The sequence below is a fragment of the Callorhinus ursinus genome, unplaced genomic scaffold (genome assembly GCF_003265705.2).
Source record: "Callorhinus ursinus isolate GAN/ISIS: 27379988/994484 unplaced genomic scaffold, GSC_fseal_2.0 scaffold4, whole genome shotgun sequence".
Taxonomy (NCBI): domain Eukaryota; kingdom Metazoa; phylum Chordata; class Mammalia; order Carnivora; family Otariidae; genus Callorhinus; species Callorhinus ursinus.
The window spans coordinates 35,118,832-35,142,313 of NW_027397066.1; the positions used below are offsets into that span (position 1 = coordinate 35,118,832).

At 39.4% G+C, this 23,482-nt stretch overlaps 1 protein-coding gene across 5 annotated transcripts in view; it reads right to left on the reverse strand.

Moving 5' to 3' along the window:
- Nucleotides 1–23,482, reverse strand: part of ATP8A1 (ATPase phospholipid transporting 8A1) — a 219,405-nt gene that overhangs the window by 180,191 nt on the left and 15,732 nt on the right. For 4 of the 5 annotated variants that reach the window (XM_073891594.1, XM_073891595.1, XM_025887328.2 and 1 more), the window contains exons 2-4: nt 5,219–5,333; nt 3,643–3,742; nt 2,591–2,689 (exon numbers count right to left, since the gene is read on the reverse strand). In XM_073891594.1, the coding sequence (XP_073747695.1) occupies nt 2,591–2,689; nt 3,643–3,742; nt 5,219–5,333 (314 nt within the window). Of the gene's footprint in view, nt 1–2,590; nt 2,690–3,642; nt 3,743–5,218; nt 5,334–23,482 lie in introns of those variants that run through there. The other variant, XM_073891596.1, reaches the window with a different exon arrangement.

Sequence of the window (23,482 nt, forward strand, 5' to 3'; positions counted from 1 at the left end):
GCACATTAAAAACAGGAAATCATATTATGTTAAGCTATGCAAAGCATCAAAGTTAGAATGCACTGGGAGGGGGTAAGTCTTAGGTGTCTCCCCTGGAGGGGATTCCTACTGTTTTATTGTAAATGTTCAACAGAATATGAAAGAAGGCTTACTGGAAGATAAGCTGTGTTTTATTCACTGACATAAGAGTGGGAGACATAATTAGTCTTCACCAATATCTCATTTTCTTCTATTTTCGTGGACACCGAGATTAACTTCCTTCTTGTCACTAGTTCTAATATTAGACTGTAAGCAGAGGTGATGTGCTCCATTTCTGGACCACAAATTTCTGGACCTCCATTCTCTCCTTCCTCTGCTCGGGTGACCACCACTATTCCACATAGCAGACTCTCGATTCAGCTGCATCCCTGAGTGACCACATGAGCAACGGGGCCTGCTGCCCGCCCTTCCTCCCGGATAAAAACCTGCAGTGTCTTTGAAAATGTGAAAAATGTGAAAAATAAACTTAGGTTTAAGCCACTGACATTTGGGACGTGATTATTACTGCAGCAAAAGTTGAACACATCCTAATACCTATCCTAGTGAATTCTTGGCACCTACGTACTGCTTCATATATTTTGTTGAATGAATGAGCAAATATATGTATTCATTGTAATTACTGATAAAGATACTCTTTGGGCAGTCATCTAAACTATTTGACTTTTTTCCTTTTCTAGGGAGTAATTTTTCAAACTTTCTATCACCTCTAAGTTGATATAAATGTCTTGTTAAACCATTCTTAACCTTTTTTGTCAATTTCTTAACAATGATTTTATTGGAAAAGTACTCCACATAATACTATCACTCCACCCAACTATTAATACATCCTCCAGGAAGTACCTGATAAGCTGTTTTCTAGAAGTACCCAATTATTACATTGTGCCAATAAGAGTTCTGTTATAAAAAAAAACAAGCAAACAAAAAAAATACCCTCTTGGATATCATTTTATTTACCATTTATTTTCATACAGAGGGGTACTAAAAACCATAGCTAGAGAGCTTATAATATTGTTAGGGAAAAAGAAAAAAGGACAGGCAGCTTAGAGCAGTGATAATAACGTGGAGCTCTAGAACCAAACTGCCTTGTTTTGAATTCTCACAGCCCCAGTTATTAACTGTGTGACCCTGGGCAAGTTACCTTGCTCCTCTGTGCCTCCTCTCCCTTATCTGTAAAATGGGGCTAATACCAGTAATCCTTTAGAGAGTGGCTATAAGACTTAATAAATGTAAAGGATATAAAACAAGTACACGGATCCCAGAAACTCAACAGATGTGATGAATACTATTATTGGTGACTTGCCACAAAAGAGAACAAGAGCTGGATGAGAAGGAATCTGATCCCAACCTTTCTTGGACAAGTTTCATGATCTCTCTAAGCCCCAGCTTCCTTACCTTTAAAATGTGATTAATATCCAACTTGTAAAGTTATTGAAGAAATTAAATGGGAAAAACATTTGCAAAAACAATAGCACAATGTCTAGTAAATAATATATGCTTAATCAAACTATGTCAAAGAAAAGGGAGTACATAAGGCAAACAAGGAGACCAATTATAGTAAAGACCGATCCTTATGGATTGCTAGATCCAAGTACAATTTAAAGGATGGTAAGTCTGTGTGGAACAATACAGATAAAAAGAGAGTCCTTTAAATTTTCAGCTTGTGGTCCCCATCAAGCATGTCATTTCCAATCAAGAGGACTGTGATGTTTTACAAACACGAACACAGACATCAAACCTCTGTCTGTACTCTTAGACACTTGGATGTTTTTGAGACTGATGATCTAAATGGACACTTGACCCGTTTCAATTTGATTCTCTACAGAAATAATATAAATGTCTGTGCAACTTTAAATTGGAGCTTGCTAAAGAATGTCTCAGGCCTTCCTCGCCTTACCATCTGACTTGCCTAAGGCTCGACAGAAGGTCATTTCATATAGGCCAAGTATTTAAAGAGCAAAAGAAAAAAAAATTGGCTTCCTCAACTAAAGTAGTTAAAATAATGGTAGAAGAGGAAAAAGAGAAGTCTCAATTAATTTTGGGGAACTTACTTTATGAATAGGAAATTGACTTCCCCTTCTCTCAGCTACTACAGATTAATACTACTTTCTTTCAATAAAATAAAAGGAAGCTTAAAACTACTAAAGATGAAAAGGAATCAACGGTATTTAATAAAGTGAAAACCGTGCATATACGTTAAAATAAAACATATTAAAAGACCCTTTACACTGAGACAATTTGGAGGCTACTGTGTTTAACTTGAAATAATGTTCAAATTGAAAATACTGTTCAAATATAATTTTTTCTCCAAGCCAATTATTGCATTTAAATTAATTTCTTTCACTACTAAACTACAAATGCAGAGAACACTCTGACAAGCATTCTGTAACAGTAATCCTGTAGAAACTAAGAACAATGCACTCCAGAGCATATTCTATATGTTTTTAAGTTGAATGAGCATTTTAAACAGCCTGTGTCAAGAATTAAAGAGAAACTAGTATTTTAAAATATGCATATAAAATAAGGCACATTTATGAAAAAATTAAGTACTTACAATATCTTCTATGATCTCTTTGATAGCTGCCACAGCTAAAATAAATAAGAGAGGAACCAGTGTTGTATAGCGACCTGTTGGTGATACATCAGGTATTTGCTATTTGGGGAAAAAAAAAAAAATCCAGTGAGAACTAGCAAGTTTATAATAGGTTTAAAAACAACCAAGTCTTAGTGCCTCTTAAAATACTCTTCAGTGATTTTACTACTGTGGCAGACTAACACTGAGTGAGGCAGTCTGCTCCTGTCTAGGAAGTGGCTAGAAGAGCATGGGAGCTGGCTTCATGACAAGCTGTTGTGTGTGCAGGACTAACACCTACAAAGGGGAGTTAGTTAAATATCACATAATCATTAAAAATGATATTCTAAAGACACACCGAATCACATGGGAAAATATCCACACATTATCACATGGTTAAAGCAGAATATAAAACATATATATTCTATGATCTTCTTTTTGTAAGCTAAATCAATAAACAATACGTGAGGGGGGAGGGGAAAGGCGAGGAAGATATACACCCCGATGTTAAGAGTAGTTGCCTCTGAGTGGCAGAAAAGTGAGAGTTTTAATTTTTTTTATTTCTTCAATTTTTTTCTCTAATTATTTTTACAATGAATGTATGTTTTTTAATAAAATGAAACTCTTTTTTTGCCCGGTTACTACTAACTCAAATACAAAAAAGAAACAAGTTTTAAAATGTAAATTCTTCTAAGGTTCAGAATTGACTGTTACTGTTACTAAAATAAATGAATATTTAATTAATATTTGAAGAAAAAGTTCCATCCCCCTTTACCATTAAATTTCATCCCTGCCATATCAAATTGACAGAATGTTTAAAATAAGCCGATAAAAACGATTTAAAAATAAAATAGGCTGGTAACAATGAATCAAATGTCAGTGGAATTCTGACATTGCTTGTGGCAGGAACTGGAAATGTCCACCCAAACCAGCTTGTCTCTCTGTGTTTAGCTAAAGCTTCGGAAGATTGGTCATGGGCTTAACAAAAACAAGAACATTCGACTTTGAACTAAAGTTTTATGATGTGACTTTACCTGAAGCAGTGCAATAAAGAGAAAAAATGAGTTAGCAGCTCTTCTGAACTGAGAGTAGAGAAATCTTGGAAGGAATGTGATTATGTTGTATTTTGCAGTGCTAGAAAACAAAATGGAAAAGTAGCATAAAACTTAATTACTCCATAATTAGCACCCACATTTATAAAATTCTATTATCATCACATAAAAAATTAGATGAACATTTGCCCTTTGTTTCAAATTGGGAGAATATTGCAAATGGTCATTAACCTAAATGAATATGAGCAAAAGGAACTGTCGAATTAGATAGTAAGAGTCTAATTTTCTGCACGATATCTTTTGTTCTTTTTTGCCAACCATCCTTTTTTAACATACTAGGAGTAACTTATGAAGAAGAGCAACTTTAGTTAGCAATCAATGATGGTGCATCAATAAAAAAACTTACCAAAAAAAAAAATCGAATTTGAGCAAGACCAGGAACTTTAAACAGAGATGCCTACATAGGATAATTTCAGAAAAATGGGAAGTTTTCTAGGGTTCTGTTCATTTTCTTCATGGTCCCTCTAGGAACTTGGCTAGGACTCCACACTGAACATACCAGCTATGTCTGCAATCAGTAAGATATCAACACTTAGGTCCTGAAAACATCCAATCTTCTTGTTATTTAAATAGAAAGAAGATTACATGACTTGATAATTGTGAAGCTGGATGATGGGTACAAGGGGGTTCGTTGTGCTATTTACTTTTACGTTTAATGCTTTCCACAAAATCTTTTAAAAATTTAAAAAATAGGAGATTGCAGGAATGCATACCACATCCCCCCAACTGAGAAAGTTACTCTAGAATGTGAAGTTGTAAATATTAATTGTAAATGGGGTTTTTCTCAAATCCAGGAATTTTGCCACAGGAGAAACCCTGGGCTAGCGTAAGGGGTAAGGGGGTGTTCATGTTCACTCCATTCAGAGGACACTTAGTGAACAGTGCTTACAAAAGTGATACTTTTTATACTATTGTTGGAAGGAAAATGTAACAGTGAACAGTGCTTACAACAGTGATACTTTTTATACTATCGTTGGAAGGAAAATGTAACGGTGAAGTAATTCTCACAGCCCTCCATTCCTCAACACCACACTGAATTTTACAACTATCAAAGGCCAATATTTAAAGACTATGTAACAAAATGGAGTTCTGGGTGAAGAACTGCAAAGACCTCTTCTAAAATGTTAAGACTTGTTGGCCAAAAACAATAATTCATCACTCTATTAACAGGTTTGAGACAAAGGTATATATCCATTAAATTTTAATTTCTACTAATCCATAAGCAGCTTTCACTGTCCAGACACTATAAATATAATTGGGAGAGTATGGCTGTTTATCCTTTCTTCTCCTTCCAACTTCCAGATTCTTATTCCCATCTCTTTATTGGCCAGAAGATGGAGAAAAGAGCCGATTCATACTGCCTCCAGTGAGCTCTCAAATAGTAACCGATTTAACTGAAAGCTTTCTGTAAGTATTTTTGTTTTGGTCAGAGAGGGGAGATGGCCTACTGGGTTCCGCTGTGATAGCTGGTCCCACAGAGATCTTTCGTAGGTCCTACCTGACATGATTATTGCAGAATTTTGTCAGCTGTGGCTGGTTGATGAATATAGTCCGTACTTCCTCCTGGTCAGCCAGTGAAGTCTTCTCTGAGACATCATCAGTCTTCTCATAACCTTAAAGAGAAACAGTCTTCTTATTCAGTAAGAAATCTTTCATGTTAGTATCCAGACAAAAACATACTTCATAACTACTTGGGATTCTAAATTATGTTAAAAGCTGCATGCTTCCACCTGATTGATGTTCTTGCTTCTTTTGCAGTAAAAGGAAAATCCCCACATCTCCTATTTCTACTAAACTTGAAAGGCAGCATTTAAAGATTTTATTTATTTGACAGAGAGAGCACAAGCAGAGGGAGAGAGAGGGCGAAGCAGGCTCCCTGCTGAGCAAGGAGCCCGATGTGGGACTCGATCCCAGGACCCTGGGATCATGACCTGGGCCGAAGGCAGCCGCTTAACTGAAGGAGCCACCCAGGAATCCCTGAAAGGCAGCATTTAAGAGTCATGTAAAAACTGACCATTTCAAAAACAGTAACATCATTTTGCAATTTTTACTCATCGTTCCTCCATAAATGTTCAACTTATTTCCTTCCATTATGTAAGAATACATCCAAAAGTAACAAAAAATTTTAAACTAGTTTCCATTAGAGTTTTAGACAAAACTAAGAGAGGGGTAATTTAAAACATAAGTATACACATTTAATACCTTTCCGGTATTTCTTTCTTTTTTTTTCTTTTTGATGAAGACAGAAAAAAAGATACCCATTAAGGTTTAAATAGGCAAACACCATGCTGTGGTGTGACCACAACTCACTGTGATAATCTTAATCTTTCCACTAATGACAATTTATGAGTTTTAAATGACAACGGAGTTTTAAATTTCTTGAGACCATTTCAAGTCATCTCAGGATCATTCTAACAATGCAGCAGATTCTGCCAATTTCAATGGGGTAACATCTTGTCACCCTATTGACAACACTTTTTAAAAACACAAGTTCCAGAAGAATGGGGAAAAAAATGTAAACTGCTTATTTTATTGTCTAGTGAGAATTAAATGAGACTAGATTAAATCAGTCCTTACCCCTTTCCCAGAAAAGGCCATCAACAGTACTCTATATTAGATAGCCATTTTTCTTTTCTTCTTTATCTAGCCAAGCCAACTCCTCCCATAAAACCTGCTGACCTATTGAACATGTCTTCTGAAGTGTTCTATAATGCTAAGTCAGTGATTCTTCTCTGTATTCCCACGGGCCTCTGCACTTCCCCTTCAGAACACTTACCAAAGTGTTATCAAAACACTTATCAGAAGGTTTTGTTACTGCCTGCTTCTGAGTCTGTCTCTCCCTACCCGAATGGGAACTCCCTGAGGCCACAGATGCTGGGTTACTCATCTTCCTAACACCAGTACCAACAAACAGCAGGTACTCAATAAATGTTTGCTGAATAAATATCAAATGACAAAGGAGTGGTTATTTGGCCGTTCCCCTTCCCACCCTCCCACTGAGGGCAAGTAAATTTTTCTCCACCCATTGATAAGGACACTAATGACAGCCAAGTGCTGGTAACAAACTGTAAAGGGAAAGCTTGTCTGTGGGATTTTGCTGCTATATGAAACCAGAAGATCATTTAGGCTTTCTACAAAGGTGGGCAACGTGAGTATGGGGACCAGGGTAGTGTGTGCAGGGGAATTCACACGGTGGGCGACAAGGGGCAAGGTAAAGACAGGTGAGGTGTGCTGAAAAGCACACAGGCCAGATCTTGGAAGACCTCTCACACTTGGGCAGAAGCCTGGAAGGCATCCTCTGGTTGGCAGCAGGCCACCGAAAGCTTTCCAAGTAGAGAGGCGCAGAGTGAGAATGGTCACTCCAAAGGCCACATGGCTCCAAATTAAGTACTGTCATATCCATTTTACAGTTTCAGACACATTAGCAGCTTTGCCTATGGTCACATGGTGAATAGTTACCTTTCACTACACCATGTTTTAGATACAAACTCCCCCCCCCCAGTTTTATACAATCAAAATCTTATCTATTGATTGCTATAGACTGGATGTTTGTGTCTTCCCAAAATTCATATGTAAACATGTAATCCCCAAATTGGTGGTATTAGGAGGTAGGGCATTTGGGAGGTTATCAGGTCATGAAGGTGGAGCCCTCATAAATGGGACTAGTATCCTCACAAAAGAGACCTAGAGAGATCCCTTGTCCCTTTCCCCATGTGGGGACACATTGAGAGGATGATCAATAACCAGGAAGTGAGCCCTCACCAGACAGTGACTCTGCTGGTGCCTTCATCTTGGACCTCTCAGGCTCCAGAACGGTGAGTAATACAGCTCTGTTGTTCAGAAGCCACCCAGTCCGTGGTATTGTTACAGCAGCCTGAACGGACTAAGATATGGAACATTAAATAGAAGGAAATAAATTTTTAAAAAATTTCTTAAAAATCTTTTATGAGATTTTCCTTAATGACAGCACAAAAATCATAATGTCCTATTTCTGGCACCTCAACTGGACAGAGAGCCTCAGGAAAAACCAGTTCTCTGCTCTGAAGCCCTCAGACTGTACTTACTTTATGTAGCTGGACTTTTGAGGGCATGGTCCTTGGATGTTCTTCGCTGAAGAGTTAGGTGTCACTCCATAGCCATTTATATTGGGGTCTCAAATGCTGCCAGGTGGCACTGGACATCACATCTCCCCCTCACATGTTAATTTATAGTCAAGAATATCTATGAAGCAAAAGGATCTCTTGGGACAAAGGGAATGGAATTGACTCCTTCCCTTAAATGGGAGAGTAACCGAAACAATTCTAATGGACCAGCAGGGCCCTACCCAAGGTCTGAACATAAGGGACCTCGAACGAAAAAACTCCCCAAAATCGGGGTGGGGGGAATGTCTAGACTAGTGACCTGTTCTCATCCAGTAGGGGGGCTGGATGGTTCTAAGCACAAAATATTGCAGATGCCACAAGCCTGCTTCATTCAGGCACAACAGAAAAAAGCCTTAGAAAGATAGTGCAGGTGAAGCTGAGCACATGGAGCAGAACCCTTGGAGCTCAGGCAGTGGGATGCCCTGAGCAGGGGTGATACTGGAGGAGGGAGGGAGATCTGCACTGAAAGCTGGGAGCCAGGCACTCAGCCCGTGGGGGCCGGTAGTCACCTCCCTCAGGGCTCCAGGGAGCTCGGCTCCTCCATTAGCAGTAACAGAGACCCTGCAGGCACCTGAGGCCCACTCCCAGGACGTTGAAGGCCAGACGTTACAGGTACCACCTTGTGTATGCCCCCAAATTGCTATTTATTCCTAGCGGTAGGCAGTGAGCTAGAAGTGAGCAGGCACAGCAACCTCAGGAATATCTCAGTGAATGCACCTAACCCCACAGGTCCTCAGGAATAATCCATGAATGTATCTGGGAAAAAGACTGGCACTCTTACTAATTTGGAATGTGAAAGTTTGTTAACTATTATAATTAGACCCTTCGATGAACTCTTATCTTACACTGTAGAAACAAGCAGGTTGGTTCTTGGACATATGGGTAACACATCAATCTACACTCCTTCAACATCTGATGAATTAATCCACTGGGAGATGACAAGTCTAACAGCATTGGGCTTGCACAGCCTGATGGACCCAATTCCACAACAAGGGTAGATGCACCTGTAGAACCAAAATCTTCAAAGTCTGTTGGGATACCTTGGCAATGGGGCCATCATACTGAAAATTTGTTCAACACAGTTCTTTTTCCTTCCACAAAGCTGAGAAGAGTGCTACCAATGTTTAACTCCCTGACTCACCCTTTTCCTGACCATATCCATCTCCAAACAGCAACTCACATTTAATGTGGCAATGGGATTTGACCATCAAACCCTGCACACCTAGTAACAGATCTGCCTCTCTTGCAGGTGGCTCTGTCCCTCCCTTGAGTTGAGCTTACAAAGAAATAACAAAGCAAACCCATTTCCCTTATTTTCAAGTTCTTGGGGGGCATCTCTATATGGTCCCAAGTACTCAATATGACCCCAAGTACAGACATACAAAGTAATGATAGTGACACCAGATCCACACTCCTTCATTTTGAATTCTCCAGGAAAATAATTCAAGCATTCATCCCAGTGTCCTCACTGCTCGCTTTGGGCATCTGACTCCACTAATGGCATCATTACTCTTCTTAAACTAAAAGTTCTACAGAGCGAAGAACCTGGTGGACATAGTCCCACACCCAGCACTGTAAGGAACAAAAATGAAGTAGGTCTCAATAATTCCTTCTGAACTACCTTAGCTTCTTTTGGTGTTGTACTCTCCAATGTCCGTAATGTCTTAAAACCAGCCAGAAGCAAACCAGTCTCCTAAAATAAACTATTCTGCACTAGCTTTTATTGAAATGAATAAGGAGAAGACTTTTCCTTATTTATGCAAAATAGAATAGACAATGATTCAGTAATTCAGAATTCCAGATACTGTGAAAATTCCGTATTTAGTGTTTGTAATATCGTATTATTTCCCCAGCAGAAAAGCATTTTTGTTTTCAAAAGCACTGTTGTTAACTATTTCAATTAATGATAAAGTTACTCAGTACTTAAATGATAAAATTACTTAGAACACACAGCAAACCAGGGACTTTTACCAGGCCAAATTCTTCATTCTTAGTTATAAAATGACCAAATGCTATTTCCAGGCTTCTGAAGGACCAAGAGTTTCAATACAGGGAAACAAAGAGTGACATAGCATTTTAAGCTACTGAATGTGCTACAAGCAGATATTACTTTGTATTACTAAAGAGGGATAGAGAAGCAACATCCTCCTGGCAGCCATTTTGGCTTCCAGCAATATTTCTCCTACTCAAGGAAATAGAAGATGCTGATGGGTCAGCATTCTGATCCTGGCCCCGAAGTGAACAAGTGCTCTTCTTCCCCTAACAGTGTTTTGTATTAAACTCGCTTGGTGGTTGTGAGGCAAGCTCTGGTTCTTCCACTTATTACTTCTGTGACCCTGTGAAAACCACTTCATCCTGCGGGGTGGAGTGGGGTGGGGGGTGGGTGTGTGTGGGGGGGGTGGTTGTTTCTCTTCCCTTGTAAAATGAGGAAGTTAAGCTAATCCTCTGAAGTTCTTTCTCAGCTTCCAAATCCTGTGAAATCAGTATTTGCTCCGCACCAGGAAGGGAAAGGTCAATACATCATTTGTTTAGAAGAACAATGAAATTTGCAAAACAAAGTAAGAATCTCCCTACTTGAGCCAGATGTTTCACAGCCACGTTGCCTTACCTAATCTGCAGCAGAACCCAGTTACACAGTCAAACGGTGCTCCGTGTTTGAGAAGATTAGCGTGACAATAATCTGTTGCTAGCAGCTCCGTGGCACCCACCTATTGACCAGCGACGACTGGGTTAATGAGTATGTTGACATACAGTCTTTCTTCCTCTGCCCAGATTCATGGTGAGGTGCTTATAGGCACGCATTATATTGCAACAGAGAAGAAAAATGCTCAACAATTATTTAAGTGAAGGGCTCTGAGTCCTTTCCGTACAATTACAGCTGAAGTATCATCTTTGAAATGTTCTATTTCTCATCATAAATATCATGACCTAATCTGTCAGATTGTTTATTCATTCACTGAACATATTTCGACATAAATGCCTCCTGTGTCCCAGGCATTTTTTAAAAAGCTTCAGGAAAAGCAGAAAATAAGATTAGGTCCCTTCTCTCAGCAACTTAGTTTCTAGAGGAGAGCAAGATAATTACAGATCATGGTAGGTGTGAAGAAAATACAACAAGCGGTTGACAGAATGATTGAAAGAACTCTCTGGGCTTCAGTTTCATCATTTCTGTGACAGAGATGATAACAGTGTCTACTTCAAAGGGGGGTTCACGAGGCCCCCGTGACTTAGTAAATGTAGAAAACAATGCCTGGTGTGGAGTAAGAGCTCACTAAATGTTGGCTGGCCTCACTGTCGTTGCTGACAACACTATGGCTGGTGCTGCTTTATACTGATGGGGGAGGGAAGGCCTCTCCAAGGACAGGCCGAGTTGGGACCTCAATAAGGAACTAAAGAAGCGACAGTGTAAACCCAGCTGGGGAAGAGCAGGAACAAAGCCCTCGAGGTAAGAATCAGGTTGGCACTTCCGTGTACATGAGGATCGGTGATAGTGAACAGGGCATCACATAGGGAGAGGCAGGGCCAGATTGGGTAAGCAATAAGAAGCTTGAACTTAGATTCTTTACACAGTAGGAATCCCCTGAAAAGTTTTAGGTGGGAAGATCAATTTGAGGCTACTGTGATCATCCAGGAAAAAGATGAAGGGGCCTGGGTGAGACAGTGGTGACAGAGATGAAATGGATGTATACATGATATTTTTTTTGGAGGTGGTGCCGCCCTGACCCTCACAGTCTCTCCAGGCCAAGCATTACCATTCCACCCATGTATGATGCCACAGTTACCCACTATCTGATGCTACTCCAAGCCAAAGCCCAAGAATTGAGAGAAATTTAGGATTTTAAATGCAACAAACGATTAACCACTTAATAGAATTCTCTTTAGAGTCAACGAATCCTATCCTTAAAAATCATGCATCTTTTTCTTTTTATAACATATCAACCGATGATACCGCAAACACAGGTACACTCAAGGAAGGCATTACAGAATTGTAACTGGGAACACAGACCACGCACAGTGTGAGAGATACAGTTCAGGTCCATCAGTTGTGAGCTCTGGCTGCCTTAGGCAAATGACTTAACTTTAGTTGTCTACCTTGTTTCACAGGCTTTTGTGGGGATTAAATGAAATAATGCATGGGCGTAAAGTATGCGGGACAGTGCCTGGCTCCTCATGCACATATAAAAATTATAGCTATTATTTTTATTACTATGAGCAGAAAGGCAGACTGTGGGAAAAAGGAATAGCCTTTATGGTTAGACCTGTATACCCATTTGTATGGAACACTGTCCAAATTATTTTATGTTCTGAGCCTTAGTGTCCTCATGCATAAAATAGTTACTAAATGACATTATGTGAGCAATGTAGCACAATACTTGTCACTCATACAACTCCTATCAGCCTGTCCTCTAGCCAGATATTATAAAGTTAATCTCCTCTTCAAAATACTTGAGATGGGGAAAACAGGTCTTAAAGACACTAATGTAGGTATTAATATTTTTTTAAATTTTGGGATATTTAATTAAGGTTGCGACCAGTTAATACATCTAGACAGTAAAATAATGGACTTTACCTTACAATTTTATTAATTAATACAAAATCAGTAAATGTTTTCCCCTAAATTGTCATCTATGTGGGGGGTTATGCAACAGAAAAGCAGGGGTGGGTAGGTAGGAGGGGAAAGAGAACAAAACACAAAGTCATTCTGTTGCCTGGTAATATGGTTATAGAACCACTGAGTTTTTGCAGACTCAACTTTATTGCAATTATAAAGTAAGGCTAAAGCTGGAATCAGAGTATCTATTATATTATCTCCTAACACATTCAGGAGAGTCCAGTTGTTGTATATCCTTTTGCTCAGTGGCCTCCAATATGAGACATTAAAGAGGTCACAGTAATTGCTTATGGTTTTTGACACAGAATGAGGTCATCAGACAGTCATGCCTGCAACAGTCATGGAATCTTTTAAAAGATTAACTGGAAAACTAGCCAGAGACTTAAGAGGCACAAACTACAGAACTTAGGTGTGATTAAAGTTGGGGGCTACTTATTAGGAAATCATGAGCATTTCCAAAATTTAAATAGGTTTTTATTTTTTCTGAAAAAATTAGCAATTAAAAGTCCTCATGTAATAGGTTGTTTTTTTTTTTTTGGCTCAAGTTTCTGGAACAAAGCAATCTTCAGCTAAATATAATTTACAGGTTTGTATTTATTTTGTTTTTAATAGTATCTTACTACATAAATGGTTTGTTTAATTAGAAATATAAAAGCAGTTATTTGAGCTACAAAAGAGATTCGAAATCCCATATCCTGCATTGTTGGAGCAGAACAGTGATTTCAAATGTTCACTTGTGATCTTGATAGCAGCTGCTCAGAAAGGGTACAAAAGGAAGAAACCACCACTCTGGAAAACAATGAAATGGGTGCTTTAAAGGTTAAGACTCACACTACATTTTCAAAGACGGCATTGAAGAAATCAAACACCTTTAAAAGTATGGAAATTAAATAGAAACTATTTAGCAATCTATCTCGAATTTCTAGCCCATGACTTCAATAGCCAGAAGGGAAATGAAATTTTCTATTGCATCAGTATACCTTCCTATACGGTGTTGATTTAGGCTCAGTGCAGTGGGTATCTGCTGCTCATTTCACCTCAACGTCTGCTTCTCCTGAAAAATCCTTTGGTTTTCTTTGGAGAACTCCCCTTCCCCAACTGTAGGCAGTCTTTAGGGACTGGCACATCAAGATACTATATTCCCTTTCTGACTTAGAGGTCGGCACACGGTCCACGTGTAAACGAATCACAGTCAGTTTGCAGTTTGGACATAAGAAAAGGTTGAGCACAGTAAGACACCTGAACTAACCATTTATTAGTCAAGCTGCCTTGGATCATCCTTGACCCACCTGTAAAGTTTCTCATTTGATTCTGGGAACTATTTTACCTACTTAAAGAATATGCTCAGCTTCCATATTACGGAATTTTAGCAAAGGCATTTCAGTCTTTTGCTTGAAGTTCTCTCCCAATGCCCATCTAATGTAGGATATTGACACCATACCTGCTCCAGGCCACCAATCACTAGCTGACTTTCCTGCTCTGCATGGAATGATGACCTGGAACCATAATGCAACTACCCTGACCACAAAATCACCAGGCTGCCTAGAACCTTCCCCAACTGGCCCTACTTGCTAGATCAGATCTCCTCTGATGTTAACAGCTGCCCTAACCAAGCCCTGAGTCCAGCATGTTCTGGGATAACTTTGGGTTGTTGCCCTAAGGAATTTGCACAACAGCCAAAAGCCTTCTACATCCCTAGCTTCCTCTCCTTTACCTTCTTGTTCATGCAAATGTGATGGTAGCTCCTTACCCTCAAGCCCAACTGAGTTATAACAAAATGTTGTAACAAAGGACATCCGCTTACTCCAGTGATGTAAAGCATGGTTATTTGCTTCAAAAAAATTGGTTTTCATCTTACACAATGGTTCACTTCTTTTTTTAAATAATTCTTCTCAAAACGATGAAGATAAGGAAACTACTTCTCATGGAGCACTGCTCATGGTCAGAGAGCCAGTGAGTACCATAGCCAGGACAATACATGGACACTGATTAAAGTCCAACCTAGCTCTAAAGCTCTAACATTGACGGATGTATTCATTCATGCAACAATTAAGCTTGACCTGACTTCTAACTCTATTTCTCCTCTACCTGCCCTATTCCACCTCAATAGTTTTTCCAACCATAAATCTCTCCCACCCTCATGGCCTTGTTAGATGCTACTTCGATGTTAAAGCACCCTCCCTGACCATTCCTCCTTGAAGTGTCACCTACAGATTTTTTAAGATAGTGGTCTTTTGACCATTCCAATATTCATCTTTTGACCTATATACTTATACATAGCAACAGAGAAAAAGAATAGATGTTAGAAATATACCTAACTTTTACACTGAGACAGGACAGGCATAAGGGCACATGTAAGTAACTGTCAGGTATGTTATTCTAATATGGGGAAGTAAAAAAGAACACTTCAGGAAAGTCTCTTGCATGTAATAAATGTTCACTAAATTTTCTATTTTACTATCAGGCATCCAAAAATTCCTAGAAGTTCTGTGCCTATCCTGATACCCACTAATATATTCTATCAGGACCTGTCATACAATACATGGTAAATGATATATTCCTTTAAGTGTCTTTGTGGGAACTGATCTAAAAATAAACAAATGTGCAACCACATAGACAGTATTTCTTATCTAGAACAGGAAAAAAATGGCTTATTACTTCCTGAACTCACGCTGAATTGCAGCAAGCTCCAAAAGTAGTACTCTGAACTCTAAGTGGTGGACACTAAAAAAAGTATTCCTGACATTAGGAAGACAGGCTATCCTTAAGCAAGTATGACATGAAAATCTATGGCATGCCTAGTGCTGAACCTCAAAAAAGTAAGCACTCAATTTCCTTGGCCACCAGCCTTAGATATTAACCTAGAAAAATAATCATCTTGGGCATGCTTAATTGCTAGAAATAATAATGAAAAATTTTATTAATGCCAAATCATGCTTAACAGGAAAGGAAGAAGAACAATAAAAGATGGAAGGAATTTAATGATCTCTCCTTGGGAATAGCCCATAGATCATTTGGTCAGATAAAAGAAAGAAACGGTATGTTCCCAATATAGACTTAAAAATTGGCACAGAAACAGACTGCACTAGCAATGAGGGGTTTCAACTGCCAGATATCTATCAGGCATCTCCCACAAGTCTCAATTAGCTAAAAGCACTACTGATTGTCTTGGCATCAAATTCATCTCTGAGAAGGTGCAGGAAACAAGATGAGGAATTGCTACTATGGACTAGGCTCTAATCAATGCAAAAGGGATAAAGTAGAAATGAAACTTGTAGAAAACATAACTGTACCAAAGAGCTTTTAACAGGCAAAAAGGGGAATATCAGGTCAAGCCAGACATGTATTCTAGACTCTAGAAGGACACATTTCAAGTTATCATCAAGACCCAAAAAGGGCAGAAGTCTAGAAGGCTGTCTAAAGCAACCCAGGGTGCCTGGGTGGCTCAGTCGGTTAAGCTTGTGCCTTCGGCTCAGGTCATGGTCCCGGGGTCCTGGGATCGAACCCCACATCGGGCTCCCTGCTCAGTGGAGAGTCTGCTTCTTCCTCTCCATCCCTCTCCCCCGCTCTGCCCCTCCCCCTACTTGTGTGCACACACACACTCTCTCAAATAAATAAATAAATAAATAAATAAATAAATAAATAAATAAATATTTTTTTAAAGGCAACATGCTGACTGACTGTGAAAGGTCCTGATGAGGGGGAAAGGGAGGCGTCTTCAAAGAGACCAGTGCTGCCACACACAAGTAAAAGAAGATAAACAAGATCATGGAAAAGGTTGGAAATTGGCTCACATGTTCAAGAGCGAATAATAACAGATACACAGACATCTGAGAATGAAGGAAATGTGCTTTAAAAAAATGTTAGCGAAGACTGAAATGTTTTCTTCCTTCCATTTGGGGGCAGAAGGAATTGCTGGGATAGGTCTGCTACCTGCAACTGATGGCATAATGTTAAGAGATAATAAAAACAGAACTTCTCAGCTCCTACTTCACGTCATTCTCTATCAAAGGTAATCAACTTAAGACTTTCTTAGAAAAGTTAAAAGAAACATTCGTTGGAGGCACCAAAACAAAAATGAAAGGAGGAGCTTGCTAAAAAAAAAAAAAAAAGCCATCACCTAGCTGCTCTAAATGAACTCCTACTTGTAGCTTATCTACGTCTACATCTATACACATATACGTACTTAGAGACATGTATATATTTTTAAACCTACAGAACTGTGAGAACCTGCAGAATCATTAAGTGGATTGTCACTAATCACAGAAGAACCACAGTGAATGAGAGAGGTTCCAAAAGTTGGAGGTAAGAAACTGCTGTCCCAGTGTTCTGGACAGGAAATTAAAGGAATCCTGTACATTAGAAACTGTTTATGAACATAGTCTACAGAGGTCTTTCAGAGCTCACAAATTTATATAATGGGAACTACAATTTCTAAAGGATTTATGGTAAAAATCTGAAAATAACTCAAAGTTAAAAACTTTTCCCTTCAGCATTGAGAATTCAGTTAACATTGAATAGGGCTTCACTGTCCTAAAAGTGGTATTTCTCATAACACAGGTTATATAGTTAGAGATTAAAAAAAAATTTTCCCCTTTAAAAAAGATTTTTTGTATTACCTAAGTCTAAACAATACTGTTACCGGCTAATGCGTCTGGAGTCAATGCCAGTCAAAAATCAAGTGTAGATGATTAAAAGAATGGTTTAAAGGAAGGAGGTGATCTTCAGGGACCAGCAAACCTCCACAGACTTTCTTTCCTTTTTTTAAAATAGAGCCTTTAGGGGTGCCTGGGTGGCTCAGTTGGTTAAGCAACTGCCTTCGGCTCAGGTCATTATCTAGGGGTCCCAGGATCAAGCCCTGCATTGGGCTCCCTCCTCAGTGGGGAGTGTGTTTTTCCCTTTCCCTCTCCCCCTGCTTGTGTGTGTGCTCTCTGTCTCAAATAAATAAATGAAGTCTTTAAGAAAAAAACAAAATAGAGGCTTTAGCCTTGGATTTCAACAAGGCTTTTAGCGAAGCCCTATTCTTTTAAATAGAGACATGATTCCATAATTATGTAATGATATGAATTCTTAACTAGTTGACCAACATCCGCAGACAGGGCTCACACTGGAGGTTCCCTTTGTACCCCCCCTCCCCGCCTGCAAGCCCATGTGAAGGAGCTTACCCTGAGACACCCTTGGCTTCTGCCCCTCTAATCCTCTCCTGACCTGCTACCTTGGCCTGGGGTGCTAGGGTTAACATGGGGTACCTGACCAGCTGGGCCAATCTGATTCCCTTCCAGGAATGTGGTCTTATGGTCCAGAGACATAGGCATGCAGACTCAGCACTGAGCAGGGACCTTCACAGTGAATGGGGCTGGAGGGGGTCATAGTACCTTGAAGCCATATGCATGCCCAAGGTATGAAGTAGGAAATGAAATAGATTACAGAGGAGAAAAAAAAAAAAAACAGGACAATATTGTGCAGAGTGAGTGACCCCAAAGGCTGAGTCCCATGAGTCTCTGCTGTGATATAAGAGGATTCCCTGGACAGATAAAATAAATACATAACTTAAAGAGGGCTCCAGAGCCAGAATGCCTGGATTCCAATGACAGGATAAGGACATCCAGGGCACCACTACTAAATGTACAGATGACATTAAAGACTCAGAATTCAAGAAGGTTTGGGGACCCTGAATGAACTGAAGATTCTATACTAAAACCTAAACAAACAAACACCCCAACTATGCAAATACAACATGGGGGGCATTTGGCCCAGGAAAACGTGGATCAGATAAAAGGTTTCATTGCTTTTATTGCTTTCTTAGCAAGAGAGCACTTGCTAAGAATTCAACCTGGCTGAGAATGAAATGAGCTGTTTTACAAGGGGGGCACAGTTCCCATCACTGCGAGGTATTCAAGCAGGAACTGGGTAACCAAAGCCTAGGCAGGCAGTGTCAGGGCTGTGTTGTACTGTATGAGCTCCAAGTTCCCTCCAGCTCTACAGTTCCACAAGGCTATCTTTTTAAAAAGATTAAAAAAAGACAATTATGAGGTCATCAGAGAACCACAAATACAGTGCCATGTGCAACAAAAGTTTTAATCACTTTAGACATGGAGAAAAGCATTATTGAATTGATAAAGATCTTTGCAGGCTAGTTTACCCTACAGACTTCAGTAGCAATGCATTCATAGGAAGATATAACTGAATTATAGCTCTGAATGAGCCGGCCCTTAAAACACACTAGGGAAAAAATACGAATAAACCACCATGAAAATTATCTGAATTATTACAACCTTCATTTTTAGAGCTATTTATGCATCTTACAATGTAAAAATAGGTGAACACATGACTGGTTCCAACAGACTAGTTCTCATTTTATTTAAGGAAGCAGAAGCAGTCAAATAACATCGTTTTGCTGTTGTATTATTCGCAGGATGAGTCAGTGGAGTTTGACAGGCACCTGCTTCTTACCTCCATTGTGACTTTGTAAGAGAGAAATAATAATTCTTCTTTGTTTCTTAACAAGGTCTCAACCATCAATAACACCTAGTGAGGAACCTAAAGCCTACTTGCTAACTATGACTTTGGCAGAGAAGTCAGTAAGCACACACAGCAACATAAGCTGCCCACAAGCAAGACCATGTTATGCTATAGAACACAGCCCAGGATAAGAAAAGGGGTGACATGCTCATCTGCCTGTTGAAGACAAACAGTGGCACAATCTGGCATGTAACGTATTGAACAAGTCCACTGAACAAGGGCTAGAAAAATGGGAAATCCATAAAGGAGCACCAGAGAACCCCCACCACATCCCAACATGACCTTAAGAATGGGTGTGACCTGGGGTTGGCTTCTCTGCCATAGCGCTGGGGGCAATATTGAAGAACCCACCAAGACTGGTTAGAAAGACAGGTTCAAAGATCTAGGAGTCACCTGCACAAAAGCAAGTGAGGCATGGCTGGCTTCCTTCAGTATGTCAGGATGTGGCTTAAAGATGATAGAAACCTCCACTGAGCACATTAAACCAGGAGGTGTGAATGACAGTTAGTGGGCTGCAAAGACGTAGATGACCCAGCATTGTGCTCGGTGACATTAAAGCAATGACACTTACACATGTGTGAGATTGCCATCAGTCCTACCCAACTTGCAGGTGGAACAACAATGATGCGAGGATGGGTTGCACAGATGCTTCAAGAACCTTCTAACACCCTAAATAAAAATCACCCACTGTAGAGGGAGCCTCTTAATTCAACGCTTGTGCCTCTACATGCTACCACCACTAATTAGAATCACAAACCCAGCCCTTCAGATCTGCTGGGACATCCTGGCCATTGGTGAGCAAAGTGAAGAAAACTCCATAGGATTTTAAAACCACTCCAACATGTTAAAATCTCAGCTTCCCAAAACTGAACAGCTTGATCTTAATTCCAGTCACTCACCAGACACAGATTCAAGTAACATTTGCTTAGCACCTACTTTATAGCAAGTGCTTTCATTTAAGTTCTCCACTCTGAAGGATGCTTCGGCAGCTTGGAACACCTCAAGAGCCAAGAGAACAGGATGATGACAAGAAAGAAAGTTCTCCTCACCTCTGATTATGGGGCGAAAAGTCCTGCCAATAGAAATATCAATCCCAAACAGATTAAATCCATATAGTTCCCAGATGTCTAAAATCCACTGCAATAGATAAGACACGAATAGTTATGTTTACTGAAGTTCTAAAGAATATTCAAAGAAGAGGAGGGAAATAGGAGATGGAAATCCTGATCTTAGAATAAATGTGATACTCTAAGAAACCAAAAAAAAAAAAAATACACACGAACATACCTATTATGCACATGTGGACCTTCCCACTCTTTTCTAAGATGCAAGAATGTTTTCAGTCCTTCATGACAGTGTTTTCTATCTCAGTAAATGGCACTGTCATTTTGGGCTCAGGGCCCAAAATTTTATTGATTCTCCACTCCTCTCTTTCATGCACCACCGTCCTATCCATGCATAAATCTGTTAGATCGACCTTCAGACTGTATTCCCTTCTTGTCGCCTTCCTGCTGCCTCGTAGTCCATACCACCATCACTACTCCTTGTTTCATCTCCTATCCTCGAGGTGAAATCAGAATCTCTGGGGGTGGGACTCAGGCATCAGTGTGGTTAAAGCTCCTTGGGAGAGTCCAGCGTGCAGCTAGTCTACTCTCTACACAACAGGCAGATGATTTACTGGTGGGGATTAGTATCATTCTGCCAAAGGCAAATGGAGTCTCAGGTTATGTGTCTTGCCCAAGGCCACACAGCTTGGAAGAGCCAGAGGTCAGTTATCACTCCAGGCTAACTGGGAGCCCAAATGCCTCATTTCTTTTTCTCTTAAGTCAACTATTATAAGGTGATAGCTCAAGATGCTGAGGAGAGTAGGGACAGCACTAAGGAAGTTATTGTCTCAAATTCTGCTGTTGTGCCACTGGAAACAAATGCACTCTACTTTTTAAGTGGCTACCATGCCAAATAATCTGGTACCAAATAGACTAAAAACACATGAAATATAAACAGTAAAGATGGTGATTCTAGTTTGAGTCAATAGGATTTTAAAAAAAGGACAATTCCAGTTGAACATATGGAAAAATGTCTGATATAAAGAAAACTATTATACAGACCTAAATCTTGGTATTCAGACTTAGTTAAAATTAAAACACGTAAGGGAGTAGTTCACCAACCATAAGGATAAATCCCACAGGAAAAGTCACTTAATAAGATCAAGGAAGATTCCACTTGCATTTGGGAAAATTAAGAGAGCTTTTTTGCCCCCCCTTCTTCCCTAATTATATTCACTAAGAAGTCAACAAAAAGGCCAAGTCGTGTAATGATTCTTCCATTGAACTTTAAACAAAAAGACAAGAATAAGTAGCCATCTGGGGTTAAATTGAGCCAACAATTCAGAACTTTCCCTCCCCTCTTAGGTTAAATCCTGGCTTTTAAAAAAGATTTCCATCTGTGGAGTACAAGTCACATTATCACCTAAAAAAAAAAAAAAAGTCAAGTCTAAATGTAGAAACAGTAATAAGAGAATTATAAAATAAAAAACAATCACACAATGGTTGGACACAACGCACGGGCTCCAAGGCACTTGGAGCTTGTTTTCTAACGCTCAGAGTTTGAAATAATCACATCCTGAAGCCAGACACTCAGTACCCATGCATGTGGCCACAGAGAAGTGCCACAGGCTAACTTAAGAGACTCAAAAATGAGTTTCATCTCAGCAACCAGAGAAAGCAGGTAAATTAGGACTTGTGGTAAGTTTTCATTTTCTGTACATTAACCTATAAAAAACCTCACATCGTGGTGGGATAAATCAAAGAATACAAAAATACTAATCCAAAAGGATACATGTACCTCGATGTTTATAGCAGCATTATCTACAATAGCCAAATTGTGGAAACAGCCCAAATGTCCACCAACTGAAGATGCATAAAGATGTGGTATACATACAAGATGGAATATTATCCAGCCATAAAAAATGACATATTGCCATTTGCAACGACATGAATGGAGCTAGAGAGTGTTATGCTAAGCAAAATAAGTCAGTCAGAGAAAGACAAATACCATATGATTTCACCCATATGTGGAATTTAAGAAACAAAACAAACAAGCCAAGGGAAAAAGAAAGAGAGGGGCAAACCAAGAAATAGACTCTTAACTATAGAGAACACACTGAGGGTTACCAGAGGGCAGGTGCATGGGGGATGGGTTAAACAGGTGATGGGGATTAAGGAGTGAACTTGTGATGAACACCAGGAGCTGTATGGAAGTACTGAATCACTATATTGTACACCTGACACTGATATCACACTGTATGTTTACTGAGAGGAATTTAAATAAAAATACAAAAAAAGGAAAAAATAATTATAAACTGGAGAAAATAAACCCCTTAACATAAAGTTGCCACAGAGGTTTCAGAGATTTACCAAATCATTAAGGTATTTCTTCTAGGTGCAAATGATTACATATATAGGCTATAAATATAGGATGAATAAAGAGATTAATTACTACCATATACCAGAAGTAAGTAGGTTAGCAAAAAAACTAGTAATGACACTGCAGAAAGGCTCAAATTCATCACACTCCCAGAGTAGATATAACACCGGCTAAAAATAAACTAAATGTGTTTACTCGTCATTTGGTTATAATGAATTAAGTGTTTAGGATTTTAAAGAAAGTCTTCAAAATCTAATAATCGAGTGTCATCCTAGAAACTTTACCATTTCTGAGAAGGGTAAGCAAGAGGAGTATAATTAGACCCATGAGGTAACTGAGCAATAGACAAAAGATTTACCAAAATATCCACATGCACTTGGTTTCTGGCTGACAACCTACATGGCTTTATATACTCTATTCCTCATCCTCTCTGCAAAGTAAAAAATTCAAAGATCCACACCAGTGTTTTCTAGCATTGTTGTACTTCAGAATTACCTGGGAGATATTAAGGATCAGTGCTTGGTCCATATGCCCAATGGACCAGACTGATTCCACTGGTCTCGGATAGGTCCAGGTATCAGTATTATTTAGAAGTTTCCAATTTGATTCACTGTGCAACCCGGGTTGAGCACCCCTGAGGTACACAACATGGCTATAAAACAATCCACATTATGCAAGCCTCCCCGGGCTTGACCATATTGGACACACTTAGCCCAAAAGATGGCAGACAGAATCATTCTTCTTTATGTCCTCTCCCCAACCATTATTCAAAATGGTGAAAATAAAGTTATAAAAGTTGAGTAAGTCCACCTGAGAACACTTATCACAACCATTCTGGCATTGATGGAGGAATGAACTAAAGCTTAAGGTATAGAGAGCACCATATCAAATTTGGGTAAAATCTATATACCGGGATCTGAGTTACTTCTTTGGTCAGAGATAGGACATGGCCTAGGTTGTTTGTTTGTTTTTTTGTTTGTTTTAAGTAAAGACAGACAGGCTAGAAGGGGACTGGAAAGGGTCAACCGGTCACAGACATTAGGATGACAATATGGTGGCA